Raw genomic sequence first — 21,906 nt, 5'->3', positions numbered from 1 at the left:
AAGACCTGGCTGTTCGAGCAGTAGCGGCACCCACCCCCCCCAGCGCCTTGAGACCCTACGGGTAGGTAGCGCGCTTTATAAGTGTCAATGATTGATTGATTGATTGGCTTTCAAATATCGGTGGGTCATCACCAATCACCAGCATTTTAATATTCTGGAGAAGAGAAGCTAAATAATAAAAAGCGAAATTTGGGACACCGCATCCACCTCTTAAAGGCGGGAGTGTCATGAATTTGGAGGCCCGACGAGGGGATTTCCAGCCCCATAAAAACCTATCAATGATAGATTAGAGCTTCGTCAGTTGTATGCGTGACAACTCCAACGGTACCGTCCGGAAATAATAGAGTACCTTAGGCAAAATAACCATCTTTAAAACATTTCGTCGCCCCACCAATGTTAAGTGAAGACATTCCAGCTTTTCTAGCTGATGCTTAACTGATTGTAGTATATCAGTCCAGTTTACGGTAACTAACTCTTGGAGCGACATCCTAATTTTAATGCCTAGATATTTAGCCTGATGGGTAACACGTACGTCATTGGGGCATAACCCAGCTGTGCATACTACCTGGGTTTTGGTGATATTCAATTTATATCCAGACACTCTGCCAAATTCTTGTTATATTTTCAATTTCACATAAAGCCTGTTGTGGGTCAGATGTAATGGAGTTCTGGACTTTTTGGTTCCGTCCAGAGGTGTCAGGGAAAACACCCGAAGACCCCGGAGTTCAACCTGTCTCGGTGCACAAACAAACAGAAACACGGGCTTCTCGATGGTGGCGTCAAAGACCAAAGGTTTATTACTGCAGGGACACAGAAGTCACAGAAACTGCACACGGGCAGTGTCTAGGAGCCTGTTCAATTTGTACAAAGAGGGTTGTTCCTTATATACTAAATATTCTGCTCGGGGCAAATTCTTTACATGTTACCACAGTTCTAAACATTCGTGTCTTAAACAATAAATATTTGGCGTTGCACAGGAATCGTCAACAGTATCTGATGTCAAAACATTACGAATGAGGGGTTCCCACTAGTCCATCATAATCCCATGTCAATTCTTCATTCAAGACCCGGACCGCCTCATCGTAAATTTCGTTACCTCCCCCTAATAAAGGCCCAGAAGGAAAGGAGCAGAGCCAGGTGTGGAAGATAGAAAGACAGGATAAGAGATGTTTGTGGGTCGTAAATGGGCACGGTTACCAGCTTCGGCCGCCTAATCATGATCAGGCCAACGAACACAAGAACCAGTATAGCAGGACTGGCCTCAGGCTGGGGAGGCAGCTCTTGCCGAGTCATGCTGCCACAGCGTTGCTGGCCTAAGGTGCACGTGTCACTCGCAAGGTGAATCGCCGGCTAAAGCCTACGTGTCCTTAAATAAAAAGAGGTCATTGCGTGTCCATTGACTATGTGAGGGCAAGGAGTACAAAATGGCTTCCGTGTCTAAGATGGATGCCATGGGTAGAACAGAAATGTGTTTGTAACAGGAGTGCTCTTGCTCGTAGCATAGCGAAAACACCAGGATATACTAAATGGATCATTTGCGGTTCACTGATACCGAAATTATGTATTTACGACAATGTTACAAACACGAGTAAAATCGTCACGGAACCTCAGACCCTCCTTTTGCCCTTACATAGGCAATTACTCAGTCTATATCAGAGTCAGAGTCTAATTCTATGCTCATTAGGTCAGTGACATGTTGTTGTATCATCATCCTGTCTCGTGCCTTTTCTCCTAATGCAGGTGGTTTTCTGAAACAGGTTGCAGCACAGAGACTACACAGAGCGGGACCACATTGGATAATAAGACAGCACGAGAACAGAAATACTAGGATGACACCAATGACCATCAGAACCTTCCATCCCCACGCTGATACCAGAGTCCAAAACCACTCCATGAAGGACCAGTTTCCCTTATCTACGTGTATAGAGTCGGAAATCTTGTGAAGCTTAGAGATCGCTTCATAGACTGTTGGAGCATTATTTGGAATAAAGACACAGCAGCTCGATTGGATCATTCTGCATACCCCACCTCGATCTGCAAGTATTACGTCTAGAACCATACGGTTCTGCAACGTCATGAGACGATCCGCCTGAAGCTCAACTGTTAAGTTACTAAGGGCACCAGCAGTTTCTGTAATAGTAGATTCAACTACCCGTGTTAGTTGACGTAGATTTCTACTATTGGCCATAGGCCCCCAAAACGGAAGGAAACCTTTGAAAAAGTCTCCAGCTTCTTGACCAGCGGTATCTTCCTTGCTGAAGACACCTCTTGCTACTCTGGTCTTGTGATAATCTGAAGAAGCAGTGTATGTCGGAGGTAACAATCGAGCAATATAACATGAACCTGAAAAGTCAGCAGGCAGCCATGTATATGCTCTGTCCTGACAGATGAAGTAGGTACCCCTAGCAGTCAGGAAGGCAGGGGAGGAGTTAGACGGAAATACGTAAGTCTCAACGCACTCACTCCTCCCTAGCTGAGCTCTCAGATTTCTCCCATTTCCTTGCAAACAGACCTGACCTCGGTGAGGCACGACCCAAACTGAAGTGGAGCTTTTACGCTTGCTTTCTCCCAAACTAAGGCGATACTCTGTAGAGTTCCAACTCAAATACACCCGTAATTCATCTCTAGGGTAAGATGGAGTATTATTGACGTCTTTAATCATGTCAATAATTCCCTGGACTAAAGCTTTGTTGGCTGAGTTGTATTTAGTGGACCGTGGTGGACGCGGAGGATAGGTCTCAAGGGCATATGAAAAAATGGTCTGAAAGGCCTGAAATGATCCATTGTAGCTAAAAGGCAAGACTAGATAGGGAATGCCTTTATCCATAGTGTGAGGTATCAGGCCACACACCCAGCAGTCTGTAGTATTAACTACCAGTTGGTGTTGATGCAAGAGCTGTACAAATGTATTGTTAATACATTCTGAGCGTCGAGCTTGTTCGTGTTCAGGAAATGAGTGAAAAGAATGCATAGAAGAAACCGTAGAAGTAGTAGGATCAAGGGGAGGTACTGTAGTTACTGGCATAAAAATCAAATGTACACCAAAGACGATTCCACCCACCAACGTTATCAAAACAATTAAAAATGTAACTGCACATTGCATTAGAAAGCATTTGCTGTGAAGTATTCTGTACAGTCTATTTCTGCGTACATAAATTACATTTTCTCGTTGCAGCCCAGGAAGCTCCATCTTCTACGACCGTTCGCGACCACTGATGATGTGTACGTAGATGAAAATGCCTCTATCAGCCCTGGGAGTTCCCAGAACTAACAGAAAGATCGACCTTGTGTCTGACCCCCGCAGATTCAACTAGGCACACAGCCACGACCCTACGGCTACCCAGACGGCAAGGCAATTGTTAAAACAAAAAGAAACAATACAAAGTTTTAGCAAACTTCCTGGCTGGAGGCAGTGTATAGGAAATTCAAATCTGAAAATAGGCAGTTTCCTGCTTTATTTGTCCATATTGCGAGAACGTAAGTTGTATCTCAGTTTTGCAGGAGCTGTCTGGTCTGGAAACAATGTATTTTCAGCCGACGTTGCAATGTTCACGTTTTCAGATGACAAATGTTCTTTTGGTGCAGATGGCAAATGTTCGTTGGGTGTGGATGACAAATGTTCAGGGTTCAAAAGAGCAGTTTCAAGAGGAGAGTCAGAATTTGGTGAATCAGTGATCAGTTCTGCATCGCTGAAAGGTATGAACCTGGGGACTTGTTCCGTTTCAGAGGCACCGATTCCTTTCTTTACCCAGTTGTCGTAAGGAAGTGGCAAAGGCACACGTTTGACATGTGTCGTATGGATCCAGTTCTTCCTTCCGGCCACACGAATAGCAGTTCTCGTTGCTAGTAGGACTTGGAAAGGGCCAATGAATCTGGGCTGAAGATTTTTCGTTCTTGCAAAATTTCTAATGACCACCTGATCACCCGGTTTCAGCTGATGGCCTGGACTCTCCGGTGGCTTTGGCAATGCATCGAAAACCTGTTGGTGAATAAGACTCAATTTAGCAGTCAAGTCGAAAAGGTAATCAATTAACATTGGGTATTCCAGCTGCTTGAATTCTTTTGGTCTAGGTACCCCCCAAACATTTGCAGGACGACCAAAAACTATTTCATAAGGACTAAGCCCTACTCTAGAATGTACAGTTGCTCTTGTTGATAGCAAAGCCAAAGGCAATGCGTCTGGCCAGGACAAACCCGTGGATGCTTGTATCTTAGCAAGTTTCAGTTTAAGGGTGCCATTGTAACCCTCGACTAAACCCGCGGACTGGGGATGATTCGCACTATGAAACTTCTGTCTAATCCCTAGGCCGGCACACACACTCTGCATAACTTTCCCTACGAACTCACTTCCGTTATCTGACCATACAATCCGTGGCATTCCGTATCTGGGGAAGTATTCTTTAAGAAGAATTTTGGCAGTGGATAAGGCAGTATTGTCCTTTAGCGGGTATGCTTCGATCCATCTGGAGAAAGCACAAACTACCACTAGGACGTACTTTAGATTATTACAACGATCCATGTGAATGAAGTCTAGCTGGATCACTTCAAAGGGGCAGGAAGGAGGAGCGAAGTGACCTGCAGGTGTGGGGATTCCCTTGCCAGGATTATGCATCAAGCATACCATACAATTTCTCACCACTCTCTCTGCACACTTACTAATCCCATCATTCTTCCAGACCGGAGCCAACATCTTACAAATCCCTTTTGAGCTGATGTGCGCTGTTCCGTGTGCCATTGTCACTACTGCAAGCACATACGCATCAGGCAACATCCAACGCTGTTGTTCCGACAAGTCAATCCAACACCCACTCGAGTCCAATTTACCCGTGCTCTCTCTCCATGCAAGTTTTTCCTCCTCAGTCGCCTCTTTCTGAATTTCTTTCACGCTTTCTACTGTGTCTTCACACATTCCAGACTCAGAAATCCATCTTGCAGATGTTGCAACATACATTCTACTCATCATATTTCTAGCTGTCTGTTTTGCAGTCTCATCGGCAAAAGCATTCCCACGACCAACATCATCCGTGATTGCTTTATGAGCACTGCATTTCACAATCGCAACTTCAGTCGGCAAGGTTAGAGATTCCAACAAGTCATTAACTAGCTGGCCATGTTGAATCTTAGTCCCATGGGACGTAATGAAACCTCTCTCTTTCCACAAACGGCCAAAACTATGGGCCACGCCGAACGCGTACTGACTATCTGTGAACACATTCACTCTCTTTCCCTTAGCTAAAACGCACGCTCTTGTTAGCGCGATCAATTCTGCAGCCTGGGCAGAATTCTGACTCACTCTTGCAGTCTCCACAATCGTACTCAAGGTCGTTACTGCATAAGCAGCAGTCACATCACCATTCTCCAATTTGAAGCAAGACCCATCAACATACAGCGTGCCATCTGGATCTGACAACGGAGTGTCTTTTAGATCAATTCGTCCTTTTGTTTCTTCCTCAGTTTTGAAATAACAGTCGTGTGGTTCGGAATCACTCGACTCTTGGCTAGTCGGCAACAATGTTGCTGGATTCAATACATTGCATCTTTTGATCTGAATATGACTAGCTAACAGTGTCAGTTCATAACCTGATAATCTAGCACTGGTAAGGTGTTGCGTCTTGGTTCGGTTCATGAGTGTAGCCACCGCATGAGGAACCATAACCACTAGCATGTTGTTCATTACTAAACCAGCAGATTGTCGAATGGAAGCTGCAGCTGCGGCTGTAGCTCTCAAGCAACTAGGCAACGCTCTAGCTACTGGATCTAATGTTGATGAAAAATACGCACAAGGGCGTTGTTTATCACCAAATTTCTGCGTCAACACACTCAATGCACAACCTTCTCTCTCGTGGACATAGAGCGTGAATGGCTTACTGTAGTCGGGTGTACCCAATACAGGTGCTGAACACAGTGCATTTCGCAATTCAGAAAAACTCTGTTGACATTCTGCAGACCATGGTACCGGACTCGGAACACCTTTCCCAGTCAAGGCTACCAATGGTTTTGCTAAAAGAGAAAAATTTGGGATCCATTGCCTACAATATGAGGTAATACCTAAAAAGGCACGTACTTCTCTCTGCGTGCTAGGAACATTCATCTGCGTAATTGCTTTTATTCTTTCTGGGGTCAACTTCCTTCCCTCCTTTGACAAGAGATGACCTAAGTAGGTCACTTCTTGGCAGCAGTATTGCATTTTTGAAGGTGACACCTTGTGATTCAAATTTGACAAATGATGCAATAAAGAAATCGTAGCTGTTTTGCAAGTTTCCTTGTCATCAGCAGCCACTAGAAGATCATCAACATATTGTATTAAAGCAGAACCAGGAGGAAGTACGAAGGAATCTAACTGGCTTTTTAATGCTTGACTGTAAATGGATGGGCTTTCACAATAGCCTTGTGGAGCGCGTTTAAACCTGAAGCTTCGTCCTCCTAGAGAGAAACCGAAGATATCTCTGCTTTCTTCGGCTATCGGAATGCTGAAAAAGGCATTTTTCAAGTCGACAACCGAAAACCATGCTGCTGTGGCAGGAATCAACGTTAACAATGCAGTAATGTCTGGAACCACAGGAAACTGTGGAATCACAATTTTATTAACCTCTCTGAGATCAATTACAAACCTATATACTGGAGGTTTTGTAGGGTCAGTTCGTTTCAAAATAGGCAGTACAGGACTATTACAGACATTACCTCTAGTTTCTTCTATAACGTCTTTCTCAATCAGATCATGCACTATCAGTAGGAGCGCACGCTCACCTTCACTAGAGATTCTGTATTGTGGAATTCGTGGAAGTTTGACATTTGCTTTCAAAGTTACTACATAGGGTGGAATTTCCAATAGACCTACATCATTAGGACCAGTCGCCCAAAGAGTATCAGGGAGTGAACGCAGCTCTGGTGGGAGCGCATCCATCGACAAGTACATCGGAGAGATTATTCTTTTACCCAACGTAAGCTGTACTCCTGCTGGAGAACAGTACAATGTCGCGTACAGGCGTTTTAACAAGTCTAAACCAAGCAGATTTTCGTTACAACCTGTCGTCAAAATCAGGGGTGCTTTCAAGTGGCAGGGTCCAACAGAAATAGACAAAGGACCAGAAACAGGGTTATGAACAGGGGCGCCCGAAAAACCTACTGAAACGTTTGTTGAGCCAGACAAAGGTGCGCCAGGGAGTTTCGCATGTATGATAGAACTTTTTGCTGCACCAGTATCCAACAGAAACGGTTCGACTATACCTGATGTTGCTACTGCGACATAAGGCCCACTCTGATCTACTGGAACTGATACTACTCCCTCTCTTTGTCCATGGCTGTCCTAGTACTCACTTTGCTGAACTTCCTCACTAGCTTCATAATAGTCTTCAACATGATATTGTGGAGACCTATTCTGTTGGGCAGATTGTCCATTTCGCTGGTCGAAATAATTAGAAGGGCGATCACTCGTCTGCGGAGGCATAGCACCTCGTCCTCGACCTCTAGAGTTTTGCATGGAACTACCACGACCTCTCTGAGCTGCCGCAGCATTATTTTGTGCCCGAACTGGACACTCATTTTTGTAATGACCCTCCACTTTGCAATAAGCACATTGATTCCATTGGTATTGTGGTCTTTGAAAATTATATTCCGTTCTTTGATATGACCCTTGCTGCATATTAGTCTGATTAGTGCGAGGCGGATAAGCTTGCTGTAAAAGTACTTTAGTTTTTAAATCTTTCGTCTTTTTATCTGATTTTTCCTTCTCTTCTTTATCCCTATTTTCATAGTACTGGGCAGTCGCAAGTATTTGCGCAGTCGTAGAGACAGCCCACGCACTTTCAGAATTCTTTAATTTACCACTAAGTTCTGGCAACAGATTGTGCACAAATTTATCAACAAATAATCTCTGGCCTCCTTCTGTGCTCATATCCTGACCACTATGATCCACGAAAGTCTCCTCGAATCTTGTGAAAAAGTCGGAGACGCTTTCGTCTTTCTTTTGTTTGCACGCGGACAATTTGTCCCAGTTAACGCGCAATGCTGGCATCAAAGTTTTCATTAAATCGATTATCCTACCAGGCAAATTAGCAATTAAGGGTTCAGGTTTAGAACCACCTATTTGTTGACCATCCGCTGCAATTATAGCTGCCCAGTCACCACCTAGGGCAACTGGATGATTCTCTTTACGAATTTTAGCCCAAATTGGTTGCGGTACTACATTACCAAATAGCAGATCTATGTCAGCAAGATTCAATACACAAGCGTCAACTGTTTGAGCCAACTGTTTGTAGTACCCTGCAGGATTTTTACGCGGATCTGGCAAGGCCTGTTTCACTGCTAATACTTCAGCTCGCTTCCATGGAATATGTATCCATACTCTCTGGAATTGGGCCGGAGCGGCTGCAATACCAAGGTTTGCATTAGCTTGCACAGCTTCACGCCAAATTGGTGGAACCTCTCTCATTGGGTATTGACGATTTTGTTTCGTACTGCGTTTCTCTAACTCTCTCGGTGAACGAAGGGATGAGTCGGTCCTATAACTTAGAACCAGTTCCATCGCTTCTTTTATATTTTGACCGACTATCATACCTGCAGCAAACTCTTTCTGAACATTAATCAATTCTCCTAGATTTGATTCAGGGTCATCCTCTTCCAATTCCTCACGTAGAAGGAAACACATTTCATCGAACACATATCGTTGTGTCGGTTCATTCCATTGCATAAATGTATCTAATACATCTTGTACATTATATCTTCCAACTTTCGAAACCCATCTAAGAGCAGTGGAATCTAATATTCCTCTTTCTTCAGTACTGGGAAGCTGACTACGCCTCTGTACAGAGTCAGAGGTAGGAGTCTTAATCAGAGTTTTATAGAAGGGAGATAGAATATTGGAGACAGAATCAGTGATTCTCCGACGAACAGAAAGCGGAGTCATAATATTAGCAGAAGCAGTAAATAGAGTAGCAGTTGGAACAGATAGATTAGGAACAGTAGGAGTAGCAGGAAAAATAGCTTGTGAAGTAGCAGGTGTGAGCGACACAGGCATAGGTAAAGAAGCCGGCAACCCTGGAAGAGGGGTTGTCGAAGGAACATTAATATTGACCACAGGAGGTACAGGAACTTGATTCAGGGGAGCGGGAACAGGGACACCGTGTTGTCCAGCAACCGGTAATTGAACATTCGGTATAGGTGGAGCCGTAGCACCCTGTGCATACGGTGGGGGTGATCGTAACAAGTAAGACAACAGGGGATCCTTTTCAGGGTCCTCTACTATCTTAGCCGTACTCGATGGTAAAGCAGGATAGCACTTGTCTATCGCTAAATTACGTTCTCTATTGGCCACCTCCATCGCTTTCTCAGACTCGTTGAGTTGCAGCTGCCTAGCAGACTGTTCTAAAGTCAACTCTTGCTCTTTCTGTTCTTTCTTCAACTTTTTAATTTCTCTCTGTTTAGATTCTTTTCGCCAATAACGGAAAGAATCAAACATTGCCCGCCGGGCTTTCTTCTTAAACAACCTTCTTTCTAGATTATCGAGAACGTCAGGTTCAAAACTACCATGTAGTGGCCAACTAAGGACACCATCTTTCTCTGTGAAGCGGATCCATACCTCGTTATAAGAGATAGGGCCCACACCAAATTTGCAATATAGATCATAAAGGGGAGTTCCAATCGGAGGAACCAAACACGAGTCCTCCAACTGGGAATCACTGTTGCAACTAAAACAAGACAACATACAATTTTTCCGACTTACCATTTTATAATCCGGAACACAAAACAAACAAGACACAAACAGAAAAGATGCGCACTCGAACCAAGAACTTAGGCCTACCAGAACTGATAAACGTATCGATACCTGAACTGAACAGAATGATTATCGTAACCAGAATAACCAGTGATAATCTTACAGAACTGAACTGAACTGAGAACTAAAAGGATTATCCAAACAGGAGCAACCCTCACAAAATACTTAACTGAGGTACTGAAGACGTCACCAAGGAGAAACCCGTCACGTCTCGCCGTACTAAGGACTGCACCTCGGGTCCAAGACAGGGCGACGGTCAAGGCAACGGACCACTGCAGCCGTCTGAACGGGAACCCTCGCGGAAGAGAACGTCGGGGCCACTTTTGCGATATGCCGGGATCGATGAAGTGGGGCGCCTCCCTCTGAAATCTTCACACGAAGCTCCTCGAACTCTTCAGGCTTTTGGACCGGTACCGAATGACGTCGCCCCACATTGGGCGCCAATTGGAGTTCTGGACTTTTTGGTTCCGTCCAGAGGTGTCAGGGAAAACACCCGAAGACCCCGGAGTTCAACCTGTCTCGGTGCACAAACAAACAGAAACACGGGCTTCTCGATGGTGGCGTCAAAGACCAAAGGTTTATTACTGCAGGGACACAGAAGTCACAGAAACTGCACACGGGCAGTGTCTAGGAGCCTGTTCAATTTGTACAAAGAGGGTTGTTCCTTATATACTAAATATTCTGCTCGGGGCAAATTCTTTACATGTTACCACAGTTCTAAACATTCGTGTCTTAAACAATAAATATTTGGCGTTGCACAGGAATCGTCAACAGTATCTGATGTCAAAACATTACGAATGAGGGGTTCCCACTAGTCCATCATAATCCCATGTCAATTCTTCATTCAAGACCCGGACCGCCTCATCGTAAATTTCGTTACCTCCCCCTAATAAAGGCCCAGAAGGAAAGGAGCAGAGCCAGGTGTGGAAGATAGAAAGACAGGATAAGAGATGTTTGTGGGTCGTAAATGGGCACGGTTACCAGCTTCGGCCGCCTAATCATGATCAGGCCAACGAACACAAGAACCAGTATAGCAGGACTGGCCTCAGGCTGGGGAGGCAGCTCTTGCCGAGTCATGCTGCCACAGCGTTGCTGGCCTAAGGTGCACGTGTCACTCGCAAGATGAATCGCCGGCTAAAGCCTACGTGTCCTTAAATAAAAAGAGGTCATTGCGTGTCCATTGACTATGTGAGGGCAAGGAGTACAAAATGGCTTCCGTGTCTAAGATGGATGCCATGGGTAGAACAGAAATGTGTTTGTAACAGGAGTGCTCTTGCTCGTAGCATAGCGAAAACACCAGGATATACTAAATGGATCATTTGCGGTTCACTGATACCGAAATTATGTATTTACGACAATGTTACAAACACGAGTAAAATCGTCACGGAACCTCAGTAATGACCGCAATATCGTCAGCATACGCTAACACACGTACATAGCTATCCCCAACAGCCATTGATTGTATACGCTGAGAGGACGCCAACATCTGCAACAGTGGTTCGATATAAATAGCGAACAATAACGGGCGAGCATGGGCATCCCTGCCGCGTACCTCGGGTAATATTAACTAATGATGACTCCTGTCCCATCGTACAAATCTTAGCCCTTGGTCGTTTATACATAATTTGTAAGGCGGATAGGAATTGAGGTCCGAACCCCATTTTACCCATAATAGCCTTCAAGCAACGTTTTTTGTAGACCACAATACAGACCTCATTGCATTATGGCGGAAAGGGTGTCTGCAATGGCGCATGGATGCATAAAGTGCCGTAGCGCATTAAGAGACCAGACTGCACCATTTCTTTGTAGATTTAGTGAAGTTTCTGGAATCGTGGGAATGAGAGGAAATATGGATGCACCTTGTCTATGTCATCCCAAACCACTATATAAATAAGCAAAAAAGCAGACAGGACTAGTGTATAAAGAAAACCGAGGGTATCCAACAATGGAAATCTTATCTAGGTGTGGTGGAACCCAATGGCATGTGTGTCTCCATGTATGTAAGGATGAAGGATTTTTACAAAATTGTAAGACTGGGCCTCGCACACCTCCCTGGATGGTATGCTTAATCACTGGCTACATCACTAGCCTACCATACTTGTCTGAGGAAAATGTAGTGGTGAGAGACTTACTTGTCCTAACAGGGAGTACTCTTTATGTGTAGTGAAGTTTGAGATCCGAAGCAAGAGTTAAAAATCTCAGACCTTTCCAACAGTATCCCCTTTATTGCTGTGTTAGTTTCTAATTGGACGCCAGAGCCTCTGATATTAACTGGTGGTGACCTATCTCGATCCACTTTCTTTGGTTGTCTAGCAGATGTCAGGAGCATGTCACATCAACTAGGTTGTCTGCTCTATATCCTGCTATTGGGTGAGTTCCAGCCTCAATCCTGCCACTCCCGCTAGCTTGTGTTCTCCAATCTCAGCATGAAGTTTCATGCAGAGGAGGAGTCCAAGATGCCAGTTGCAGCGCCAGGCTGGTTGCTTGTGCTTCATCATAGACCATCAAGCTCAGCCCAAGCCTCCTTTGCTGTGGCAGCTATTACCATGGAAGTTCCAGGATGCCTATGGAGGCCAGTGCTAGCCAAGACAGGTGCGGAGGCTCACATCTGCTTCATGCTCTTGTCAGGCTATGCCTCATGATGTTTCTTATCTTTGTAGTGAGAGAAATGAAAGGTTTGCTGCCTGTGGAGAAAATGGGTTTACAGCAGTGTGTATCATCAGATACTAGGGATCTAGTCAAGAGCAGACCTTTCCCTTCTATTAATACCTGAAGATTAGCATGGATGGAGGGGGTCCCTTGCAACAGATGGCTCTAAGGGGGTGCATAGACCCTTGTTAGATGAGTGTCTGGCTATTGGTAGCTGGTTAAAGGTCCATAATGTGGGTGAGATATGGTTCTGCATATGAAGGTGTAGTACGCATTTTACTGCTTCCCTTTAGATTCAATTTTTCTGAAGATTTGGGGTATATTAGATGATATGGCTGTGGGGCCTTATTTTGGAATACACTTGAAAAAACGGTCTTCGGTCCTGTCCGGCTCATTTGTTTCACCTTTGCCCAACACTGAGTAGCAATGACTTTGTGCAGCAAGGTTTGACAAAGGAAGTTAGTGTCAAGCATTTAACAGCACCAAACAAGGAAATATGAAAGCCACAAAGCAAGAAAGAAAGAAAACACTTTATAAAAATACAGTGTATTTTTATGAATTTTCAGAGACCTTGATAATCAAAATCCACCAGAGGGTTCCAGAGATACAGATTTTTGAGGATGAATATACTTTTTTTTGTGGAGTTTTATATATCGCTAACTATCAGAGCGCTTTACATGAGCACCAGTTATGTTACATACGGATGCATTCATTTTTCTTAGGCACGGGGATATTAAGTGATTTGCCCAGGAATCACAGAATGTTGAGCGTCCCTGCCGAGTCTCGAACCCGGTTCCCCATCTCTGAGGGCGACTTCCCTAGCAGCTAGGCCACATTCTCTCCCATATTTGATTCATTCGTTTTGAATGCATGCACAAATAAGCATTGGTCAAGAAAAAGTTTGTTTACTTTTGAAAAGTTTGAAAGTTGTTAGTTCGACAACTCTGGCCAGGCTTGTGTGACCAACTTCTAATAGGATGGAGGTCTATGGCCAGAGAGGATACTTTGGATGATTACCGGACCACCAGAGCATTTTTAATGCAAGTTCCAACCTTTACAGGATTATTGCCATAGTCTATATTTGACTGGTCCCAATGCTGAGGATTCAGGTGAAAAGATGTTAAAGGATGCTCTGGATAAGGTGCGGTTGACAGAGGTTTCTTTGTGGTGAGTCCTCAGTTCATGAGTAGTGTGGAGCGACTATGGCCACAGAGATTGGTGTCTTTTGAAGTCCTCTTTGTTGCAGTAGCTGGATAGCCAATGCTGGGCTACTGGTCTCCGTGCACAGTGGTTGGGAAAAATTATTTGGTGGGGGATGGTGTCCTTCTTGGTTGACAAACCCAGATTTTGACTGCATTCCCTGGTCTAGTACTTTTGGCCTTCGAAGATTGGTCACTTGTATGCCCAGCGGCAGGTTGTGGCAAGACTTTTGCTGAGGCTACCAACTTGCCGGTTTGGGCTTCTTCAGCTCTTATGTCCCTGCTGCTTGGTTCTAGGGGATCTGCTACCTACTCCTTGAAGTCATGACTTTGATCTGGATCCGGGAATCAACTTTTCCTCCTGTCAGGAGCCGCAGGAGGGCACAATCCAAACTTAACTAGCCCAAAGTTCAGCAGGTGCAGTAATCCAATGGTGCAGCCTCTCTTTTTGCAGTTTCAAGGGCAGCAGGACAGTCCTTCTTTGGTCCTTTCTTGAAGTCCAATTTGATCTGATGAGCAGGGTGCCAGCGGTGCCACATTTGTCCCAGGAAAGTGCCTTGAGGGGACCACGTAGTCAATAGCCAATGGTCTATTGGGTCCCTTCCCTTCTTGTTACTTGTTTCTTGCAATGTGTGGCATCACGTGTGGACCCTTCCTCCATTGTCAGGAGCTTTGTAGCCCACCCAGATATGTGGCTACCAGTGGGCTACACGCCAGAGGTTTTCCCTCAATGTCCCTGTCTTCAATTTGTCTGCATTAACAAAAGAGATTCTGCTCAGTAGTATTGTCACAGTTGGCTCTTCAAAGGCAGCTGTGGTGTGGCTACCTGGGGGCTACACGCCTAATAGAAAACTGGTCTGGTAAGGAGTTTTCCCCTCTCTAAACCTATCTCTAACTTGTCTACAGGAACTAAAGGGGTTCCTGCTCGAGAGTTTTGTCACAGGCGGCTCTTAAAAGGCAGCTGTCCCTTTAAATCTCATCGTTAGAGCTAACACCCTTCCTGGGTGAGAAGGTAACACCTCACTCTGCTTTAACTGCCTTTGTTCCTTAGCCTGGGAGTAGTTCACACGTCTCTCCACATGGGCAGAAAGCTGTCTTATACCAAGGCATTTGTGAGGCCACTGGACTTGCTGGGCACAGAGTGACAACTTTCTAAAACTTGATTGACTTTATTTGTGACAATAACCTCAACCTGGGCATCTGTTCGGGTCTACTGCCATGACTATTTTGATAATTTACAGCACCCAGTTAGGTAGTCCCATTCAGAAGTAAGTCAAGGCTGGGGTGCCAGCCAATAACCCTGTGTTAGCCAATGAGCTCCTAATTTTTCGCAGCAAAATGACTATTTTGAAGTGTTGATGACATCAAAAATAATATGTCTTACTACCAATATATAGCTCCCTGCCATAGGGCTCCATTTCCTTTCACAGGGGAGACTTACATATAGAGTTAGGGCAGTGGTGGCTTTGCAATTGATTTTAAATGGCAAAGACGAACTAGCAGTGTAAATGCTGTTAGGGCTGAATTGGTGGTATTGTACTAGGATAAGGCACCTCAGGGGACTGTACACCTTTCAATATCTAGTTCTCTATTAGAAACGGTGCTATAAGGAGAAGAGAACCACACTTCCTCCTCTAACATAGGCTAGAGCCTTTAAACATTTGAACGCTCCTTAGCACTCGTTACAGTATTTCACATTGATTTGTACATGTGTATTTCAATTATACATTAGTCATGCAATATTCAAAAATTGAGGTCCTCGTAATTCAGGGTGTTCCGCAGGTGTTGCTTTATTTCAGTAGATGATACAGCCAACACGTGTTTCGTCAATAGGAATAATTGATAAACAGAAAATAAATTGATGAAGAATCTGTAACCACGACCCTTCAAGGTAACGTAGTGGCAACCCGAATATATATATACATTAGGGCTAGTCTACACCTGCCAATACAGAAAGGACAAGATGGCCGCCGTGTTTACTGGTGATTGACCTACAAACACGGACCATAACAACACTGGCTAAACCGGAAATGGTCACGGATCACGTGACACGGAACATTCCCAGCAGAAAATAACTAGCGCAAAAACCAGGAGACTCATCACTGCACCATACGCGGAGCAGCGGGGACGTTAGGAGAAGCCCGATTACCAGCGGCGAAAGGTAAGCCAAAAAGAAAAGATAGGGATAGCAGCCACGAGGCAACCGGTAGCTTAACTACGCTATCATGGCACTTCCTTCACTGCAGGGGCATAACGATTAACGCATAGGCGATAGCAGCTAAGAGGCAACCGGTAGCTTAACTACGCTATCACGGCACTTCCTTTATCGCAGGCGCACAACGACTAACGCGTAGACGGACCACGCAGACGCGATGTACTCAGCTCGCATAATTTATTAAAAGGGATTCTAAAATAAATAATAGCATATGTTGGATTACGGTATTAATGACAAATACACAAAAATAGAAAAATATAAAACTCTGTGTACCCAATCTGTAGCCTGTCTGAACATCACTTGAGCCCAACTAAATGTGAACTTGTCACGGGCAGACAGGACATTTAAGTTACGAAACAAGGGTCTTCTCCCACCCTAAAGAATGGCGATAAATAATACAAGAGAAGCTTTTAGACAAACTACCAGGCAATCCATAGAAATGGACTCCTAATAAGCTTCATATTAATTTACAGCTGCCTGAACATTAACCGACACTATGGTTAATAGCTGAAGAATATACCATCAACGAACCAAAGTCCCCAAACGGAAACCCCTTTGAGGGTTGGAATTATCACCTCAAGGAAGGTGAGTAATCGTGAATGAACGGTCTAGATAAAATGTAATAATGCCAAAAACCCCTGAAAGGAATTGCAAACGTATTGAAAATATATCCTCTTGATCCATTTTTTATACAGCAAAAGGAACACTCGCGGAAAATAGGTACCCCGAGCCTTTACTATACTTGATATTATGCATGCCACTACGGATCAACTCACTATTACCTGACCTAAAACTTCACCAAAAAAATGGTCTCACTATGCACAATTACCATTGGGAAGCATGACACAACGAATCACTGGTTTCTGCATATCTTAATGGGTACACCTAAACCCCTAATATCCCGAAGGCAAATCATGTACAAATGATGATGACATCTGAACACAACTTTCTTTAAGATAACACCCACAAATGTATATGTGCACTGTAAGCAGACCCTACCACCACCTACCTATGTAATATACAGTGAGTTATAATAACAACGTACTTAGACTAAACCCTGAATGTTACAAATGTCACATTTTTTTCACTTAACAGCCTTGAAAAAGTCAAGGGTTACATTCCCTATTGACGAAACACGTGTTGGCTGTATCATCTACTGAAATAAAGCAACACCTGCGGAACACCCTGAATTACGAGGACCTCAATTTTTGAATATTGCATGACTAATGTATAATTGAAATGCACATGTACAAATCAATGTGAAATACTGTAACGAGTGCTAAGGAGCGTTCAAAAGTGTAAATGCTGGTCTTCCAGTCTGCGGTGGCAGGCTGGGAGCCATTTTGTCCTTTGTCCCTCCCAGGATGGCACAACCAGTGCCGCAGCCCTGGGTGGACCCTCAATCTTACATGTCCTATTTAACCTGGATACCATATACTAGGCCAGAGGTTTCCCATCTGTGGTCCCGGGACCCCTGGGGGTACGCAAAGCCTCCTCAGGGGTCCGCGACTATTTAGAAAATTAAATAATATTAACGGAATATTAAAGTGTATGTAAATAATACACTAAATATACAATTGAAAATTTTAAAACGTACTGTAAATGTGAAGGAAGTTGAAATTGGAGGCTAAAAATGTAATTAGTATCCTCAAATTGATTCATGGACGTAGTGCAGAGATGCATGAAACAGAATATAGTATAGATGAGAAGTGGCCTCTTTTGAATTTAGGAAAACGCTCCGACCTCTCTATTAAAAATAACAATTTAAAAAAGATATATATTTTGCAAATTAAATAAATTGTATCATCATTTGTGTATTTGTTTGATTAATGTTTTTTTCTGTATTTTTGTGTTTTATTCTGTGGTTCAAATCATCGACGATGCTGAGACTGAGGTCCCTGTTTTCAGCAATGAGACTGTGGGAGATCCCAGGATTCTAATAGTGTTTCAGTGGGGTCCCAAGATCCCAGTAATGATTAAGTGGGGGTGGGTCCCCATAACTCAAAATGTTGAGTCACTGTACTAGGCGCTTATAAGTAAATCAGTACTTTCCAATTGAGTATAGCCAATTCAACATACACTTTGTAAGGGTAAGAACACTGGCACTGAGGTCTTGTTAGAAGGCCTCAGTGCACTCTCAGAGTCAAAAACACAGCACCATCAGTCCAAAAACTGTGGGGATGAACATGCAAAAAGAGGTTATTCCGTACAATTATTGAAGTTGAATACGTCGTATCATATAATAGACATATCTGTCTCAGCATCTCGGCACAAAAGTCAATTTAAAGGCAGCATCTTTAGCTAGTTCTGCAACACTAACAATAAGTTCTGGAATGTTCCCTTGTTTGATGATGTCTGCTTAGGTTTTAACCCCTTGCAATGCTGCGGATGGCCCCCGACCGGCCGACATCACAGTGGGCATGTGCGGATGAGGACCGGGGGACATCTGAACCCCACCCGCTCATTAAGTCGCCCGCACGGAGGGGAAATTCGTGCCACGCAAGGGGTTAATAACTATTCTGACATTGTTCAGTGGTCGGCCCCTTTAACTATTACTTCCCAAAAGTAGGATGCCCATCAAAGACTCTAGCGCTATCTACTGTAGGAACAACGGAATAACAAACAGGAGCGGCAATACATATATCAGATCTTATGCAGTCTCTCTACTAAAATAAAGTTGTGCTGTTGTTCAGCTGCAAAGTGCAGTTTAATTTCATCTTTACTCTGCTAGAAAGCATTGAACATACTTATACTATAAATTATAACGCTCCTGTCCGGGGAGGAGTGGAACACTAAAACCATAGGATCTTCACCTGCTGAGCGTTGTGCAATTTCTACCTCAACTTTTAAGCTACTTAACAACTAACCTTGGGTTAAGGTCATGAGGGGTATATTATCAACAACTAGCGATAATTTTTGTCTCTAACTTGTTTAGAGACAAAAATTATCGCCGCACATCGGCGATTTTTATCGCAGATAAACCTTGCTATTAGCAAGGTTTATCGCAAATGCGATAAAAAACGCCCGCAATGCATGAATATCGCTGAAAAGTCAGCGATATTCATGCATTATCGAGCAAATGCTCTTAGCCATGTTATCCACCTCCCATTGGATAACATGGCTAAGAACTGCTCAGGGCAGGTGTTAGCTTTTGGAGATATTCGCCCTTAGCGCAAATATCTCCAAAAGTTGGTAATAGGAGATAGCGATGTTAGCGACTGTTTCCAGTCGCTAACATCTTGGCACGCCCACTTTGCATATCATTAGTGATAAATATCACTGACATGCAAAGTGGGGCCCATGATGGTCGCTATCTCCTATTAGCTGTCGCTAACTGGTGTTAGCGACAGCTTGGTAATAGGGAGATAATTTTATCTCCGCTTTCTTGGCTTTTAAAGCCAAAAAAGCGGAGATAAAACCCCTTGATAATATACCCCATATATTCCCTGAGTGACGTGGCGTAATCGCAAATAATTGTGACCGGCTGAGACATTGTGCATTAAATGGTGTTTCTCCGTGGCAGTTTAGGGGCATATTATCAAGGACGGGCGATACATTATCGCCGCTTTTATCGGCAGGAAACTGCCGATAAAGCGGCGATAATGGGCTTGATAATATGCTCTATGAATTCCTATCGAAGCCCATGTTAGATGACATCTAACATGGGCTTCGATAGGAATTCATAGAGCATATTATCAAGCCCATTATCGCCGCTTTATCGGCAGTTTCGTGCCGATAAAAGCGGCGATAAAGTATCGCCCGTCCTTGATAATATGCCCCTTATTTCTTTAGTTGGGTCACATTAATAAAAGAAGGGCCTACATGTGGCTGCTGTCACCCCCGACCTCACTACTGATCAATTGAATGAGATTTGTATCCTTTGCAGGATCTTCGGGCGCCCACACAATTACAGAGTTCTGCTTTTTATTTACAACTTCGCATAGATGAACATTATCAATAATTTAATTATATCCACATAGGAGTGAAATTCCAGTTTTGTGAATCTCAAAGTAGAATATACTTGTGTAAATAAAGCTGTTTTCATACCCAAGCTTCACTAGCATCTATGAATGGAGTTCCTCGAAGGGCAATTTTAAGAAATGCAGTTTAAGACCCGATTAGAGTGCGACTTTTAACACCATTGCAGAATAATATATTATTTTCTATGCAAATAAGTTAGATTTGATTTGAAAGTAAGTCCTGTCCCCCAAAAGTAACCTTAAAATGACTAGACATGGGTACCACGTTTATTTTTCGACAAAAGATATCACCTGCTGCATCTATTGACCTATACTCTGCATGACTTGGAGTCTGGATCACCATTGGGCAACCCATGCTCAGAAACTAGGAGCCAATGGCTCTGCCCTCTGGAAAACCCTCCCACTCCATCTAAGACTTGAAAGAGGTTATTGAGATTCCAGAAACCCCAGATGAAGTGCATTTTAGCTCACTGTGGACCTCATTATGAGGTCCTGGGTTTTGGGATCATTAACTCTGCCCCTCAGGTCTACTGATATAAGGGGTAATGTAACTTTTGGGGCTCGGAAGGGAGATACTGATGAGGTGCAACCCTGATTATGCCTGAAGAAATTGGACTTACCTGGGAATTAGAAATTCCGGGTCTGATTTCCCTTGTAATTTCTCATTTTGTTCCAGAAATTCACAGGGGGCCCAATTCAAAGAAGTAATCTGAGACAAAATCCTAACATTTTACGAATTTCGGTATTCACGAGAGGCATGTAAGAGTAGTGCCTGAGCCTTTTTTGGTTTTGCTCGTGTCCCACTCCAGACAATAATTGTTTGTCTTCACAAATATTTGCTACTTTAAAGCTTTTCTGTCCAGCTGTACAGCACAATATAGATCTAACTGTATTTCTATATTTATTACTCTTTCCACATTGTTTTTGTGTTCCTAGCAAACAGAGAACATAGCTCGCAAACATGGCAGTTATGGCCGCTTTGTGTTTAGGATGTTGCAGTGACTGCAGCTCATACACTAAAACATGGAGTTTCTGAGTTAGTGTGCACGCTCCAGACCGAGATATTCCGAAGTTGTGGAATGAAGGCGTTCTCTGCGCACCTTAGATCTTCAATAAGATTGTTTTCTCAACCTGTGCAAAACAGACTGCTTTTCTATCCCCAGCACTTCGTCCCAGATTTGCATTGCAAAGATTCACTTCCATGCCTAGGACTCCTGCACCATCACAAGACGGATGATTCAGTCCTTATTGTCACTTCCTGCCCTCTAAGGAAGTGGAGAAATGTCCACACAAGATTGAAGATGGCACATAAAATTGACAGTTTCACTCATGCATTTAGCAAATCTTAGTAATTGTAAGAAATCTTAATAATTGTGAATTGAATTCGTGGCTCATGACTTTCTGGCATGCACGAGGCACTTTAGAGTCCAGCCCCGCCCCCACATCCACCTAATGAGTTGTCTATGGTTTCTTCACAGTGGATCCCGTGGCAATCTCCTACCGGGGCTGTATTACCATTGAGCGCACCCAGGATTTCCCTCCATTTCCCATGGGCACCCTGGAGAGACTTGACCACCTGGAATTCATCAGGGCTTCCCCGATTGAGCAGACATACAGAGGGCACCTGCACCGCCTCGGCTGTGTCACTCCCTGAAGCGTCTCTGCCTGCAGAGGCCAGCACTCATGGCCAGATTGATCATTCAACGACATGGAAAACATGTGATGCCCAAACATCATGTTGACTGTTCTGTTTGCTGAGATGTTTGTGACTGTTTTAACCATTAACACTCTCTCATGTGAAACTGAAGCAGAAATAAAGCTTTTGCTAATAATGGTGTCTGGTCTGCCTTGGGAGAGGAGGAGGCTGAGGTTCTAGGCAATAAGAGCTTCCTTGTTCTCCGTTTGATGATGGATGATTATGCTTGTGTTATTGTCCAAGTTATGCTGAATTATAACATTTGTAATTACATGCTGTGCCCTGGGTTGCTTGACAGAATGCTGCATGCATTTACTCTGCATGCCTTTACAACGGATGTATGACGTTACAACGCATACTTTTACCACGACTACCATTACCACGCAATTTTTACA

At 43.9% G+C, this 21,906-nt stretch overlaps 1 protein-coding gene across 1 annotated transcript in view; it reads left to right on the top strand.

The window, feature by feature from the left end:
• The window catches only part of LOC144767732 (phospholipase A2 inhibitor and Ly6/PLAUR domain-containing protein-like), a 126,995-nt gene extending 105,348 nt beyond the window's left edge, over positions 1-21,647 (top strand). The window contains exon 5 of the mRNA XM_078651118.1: positions 21,294-21,647. Coding sequence (XP_078507244.1) covers positions 21,294-21,469 — 176 coding nt within the window. The 3' untranslated portion in view covers positions 21,470-21,647. The remainder of the gene's footprint in view (positions 1-21,293) is intronic.
• The last annotated feature ends 259 nt before the right edge of the window (positions 21,648-21,906 follow it).

Source organism: Lissotriton helveticus, chromosome 7 (genome assembly GCF_964261635.1).
Source record: "Lissotriton helveticus chromosome 7, aLisHel1.1, whole genome shotgun sequence".
NCBI lineage: Eukaryota > Metazoa > Chordata > Amphibia > Caudata > Salamandridae > Lissotriton > Lissotriton helveticus.
Note: the sequence above shows the minus strand (reverse complement) of the source record. Positions and strands in the feature narration are given on the sequence as shown.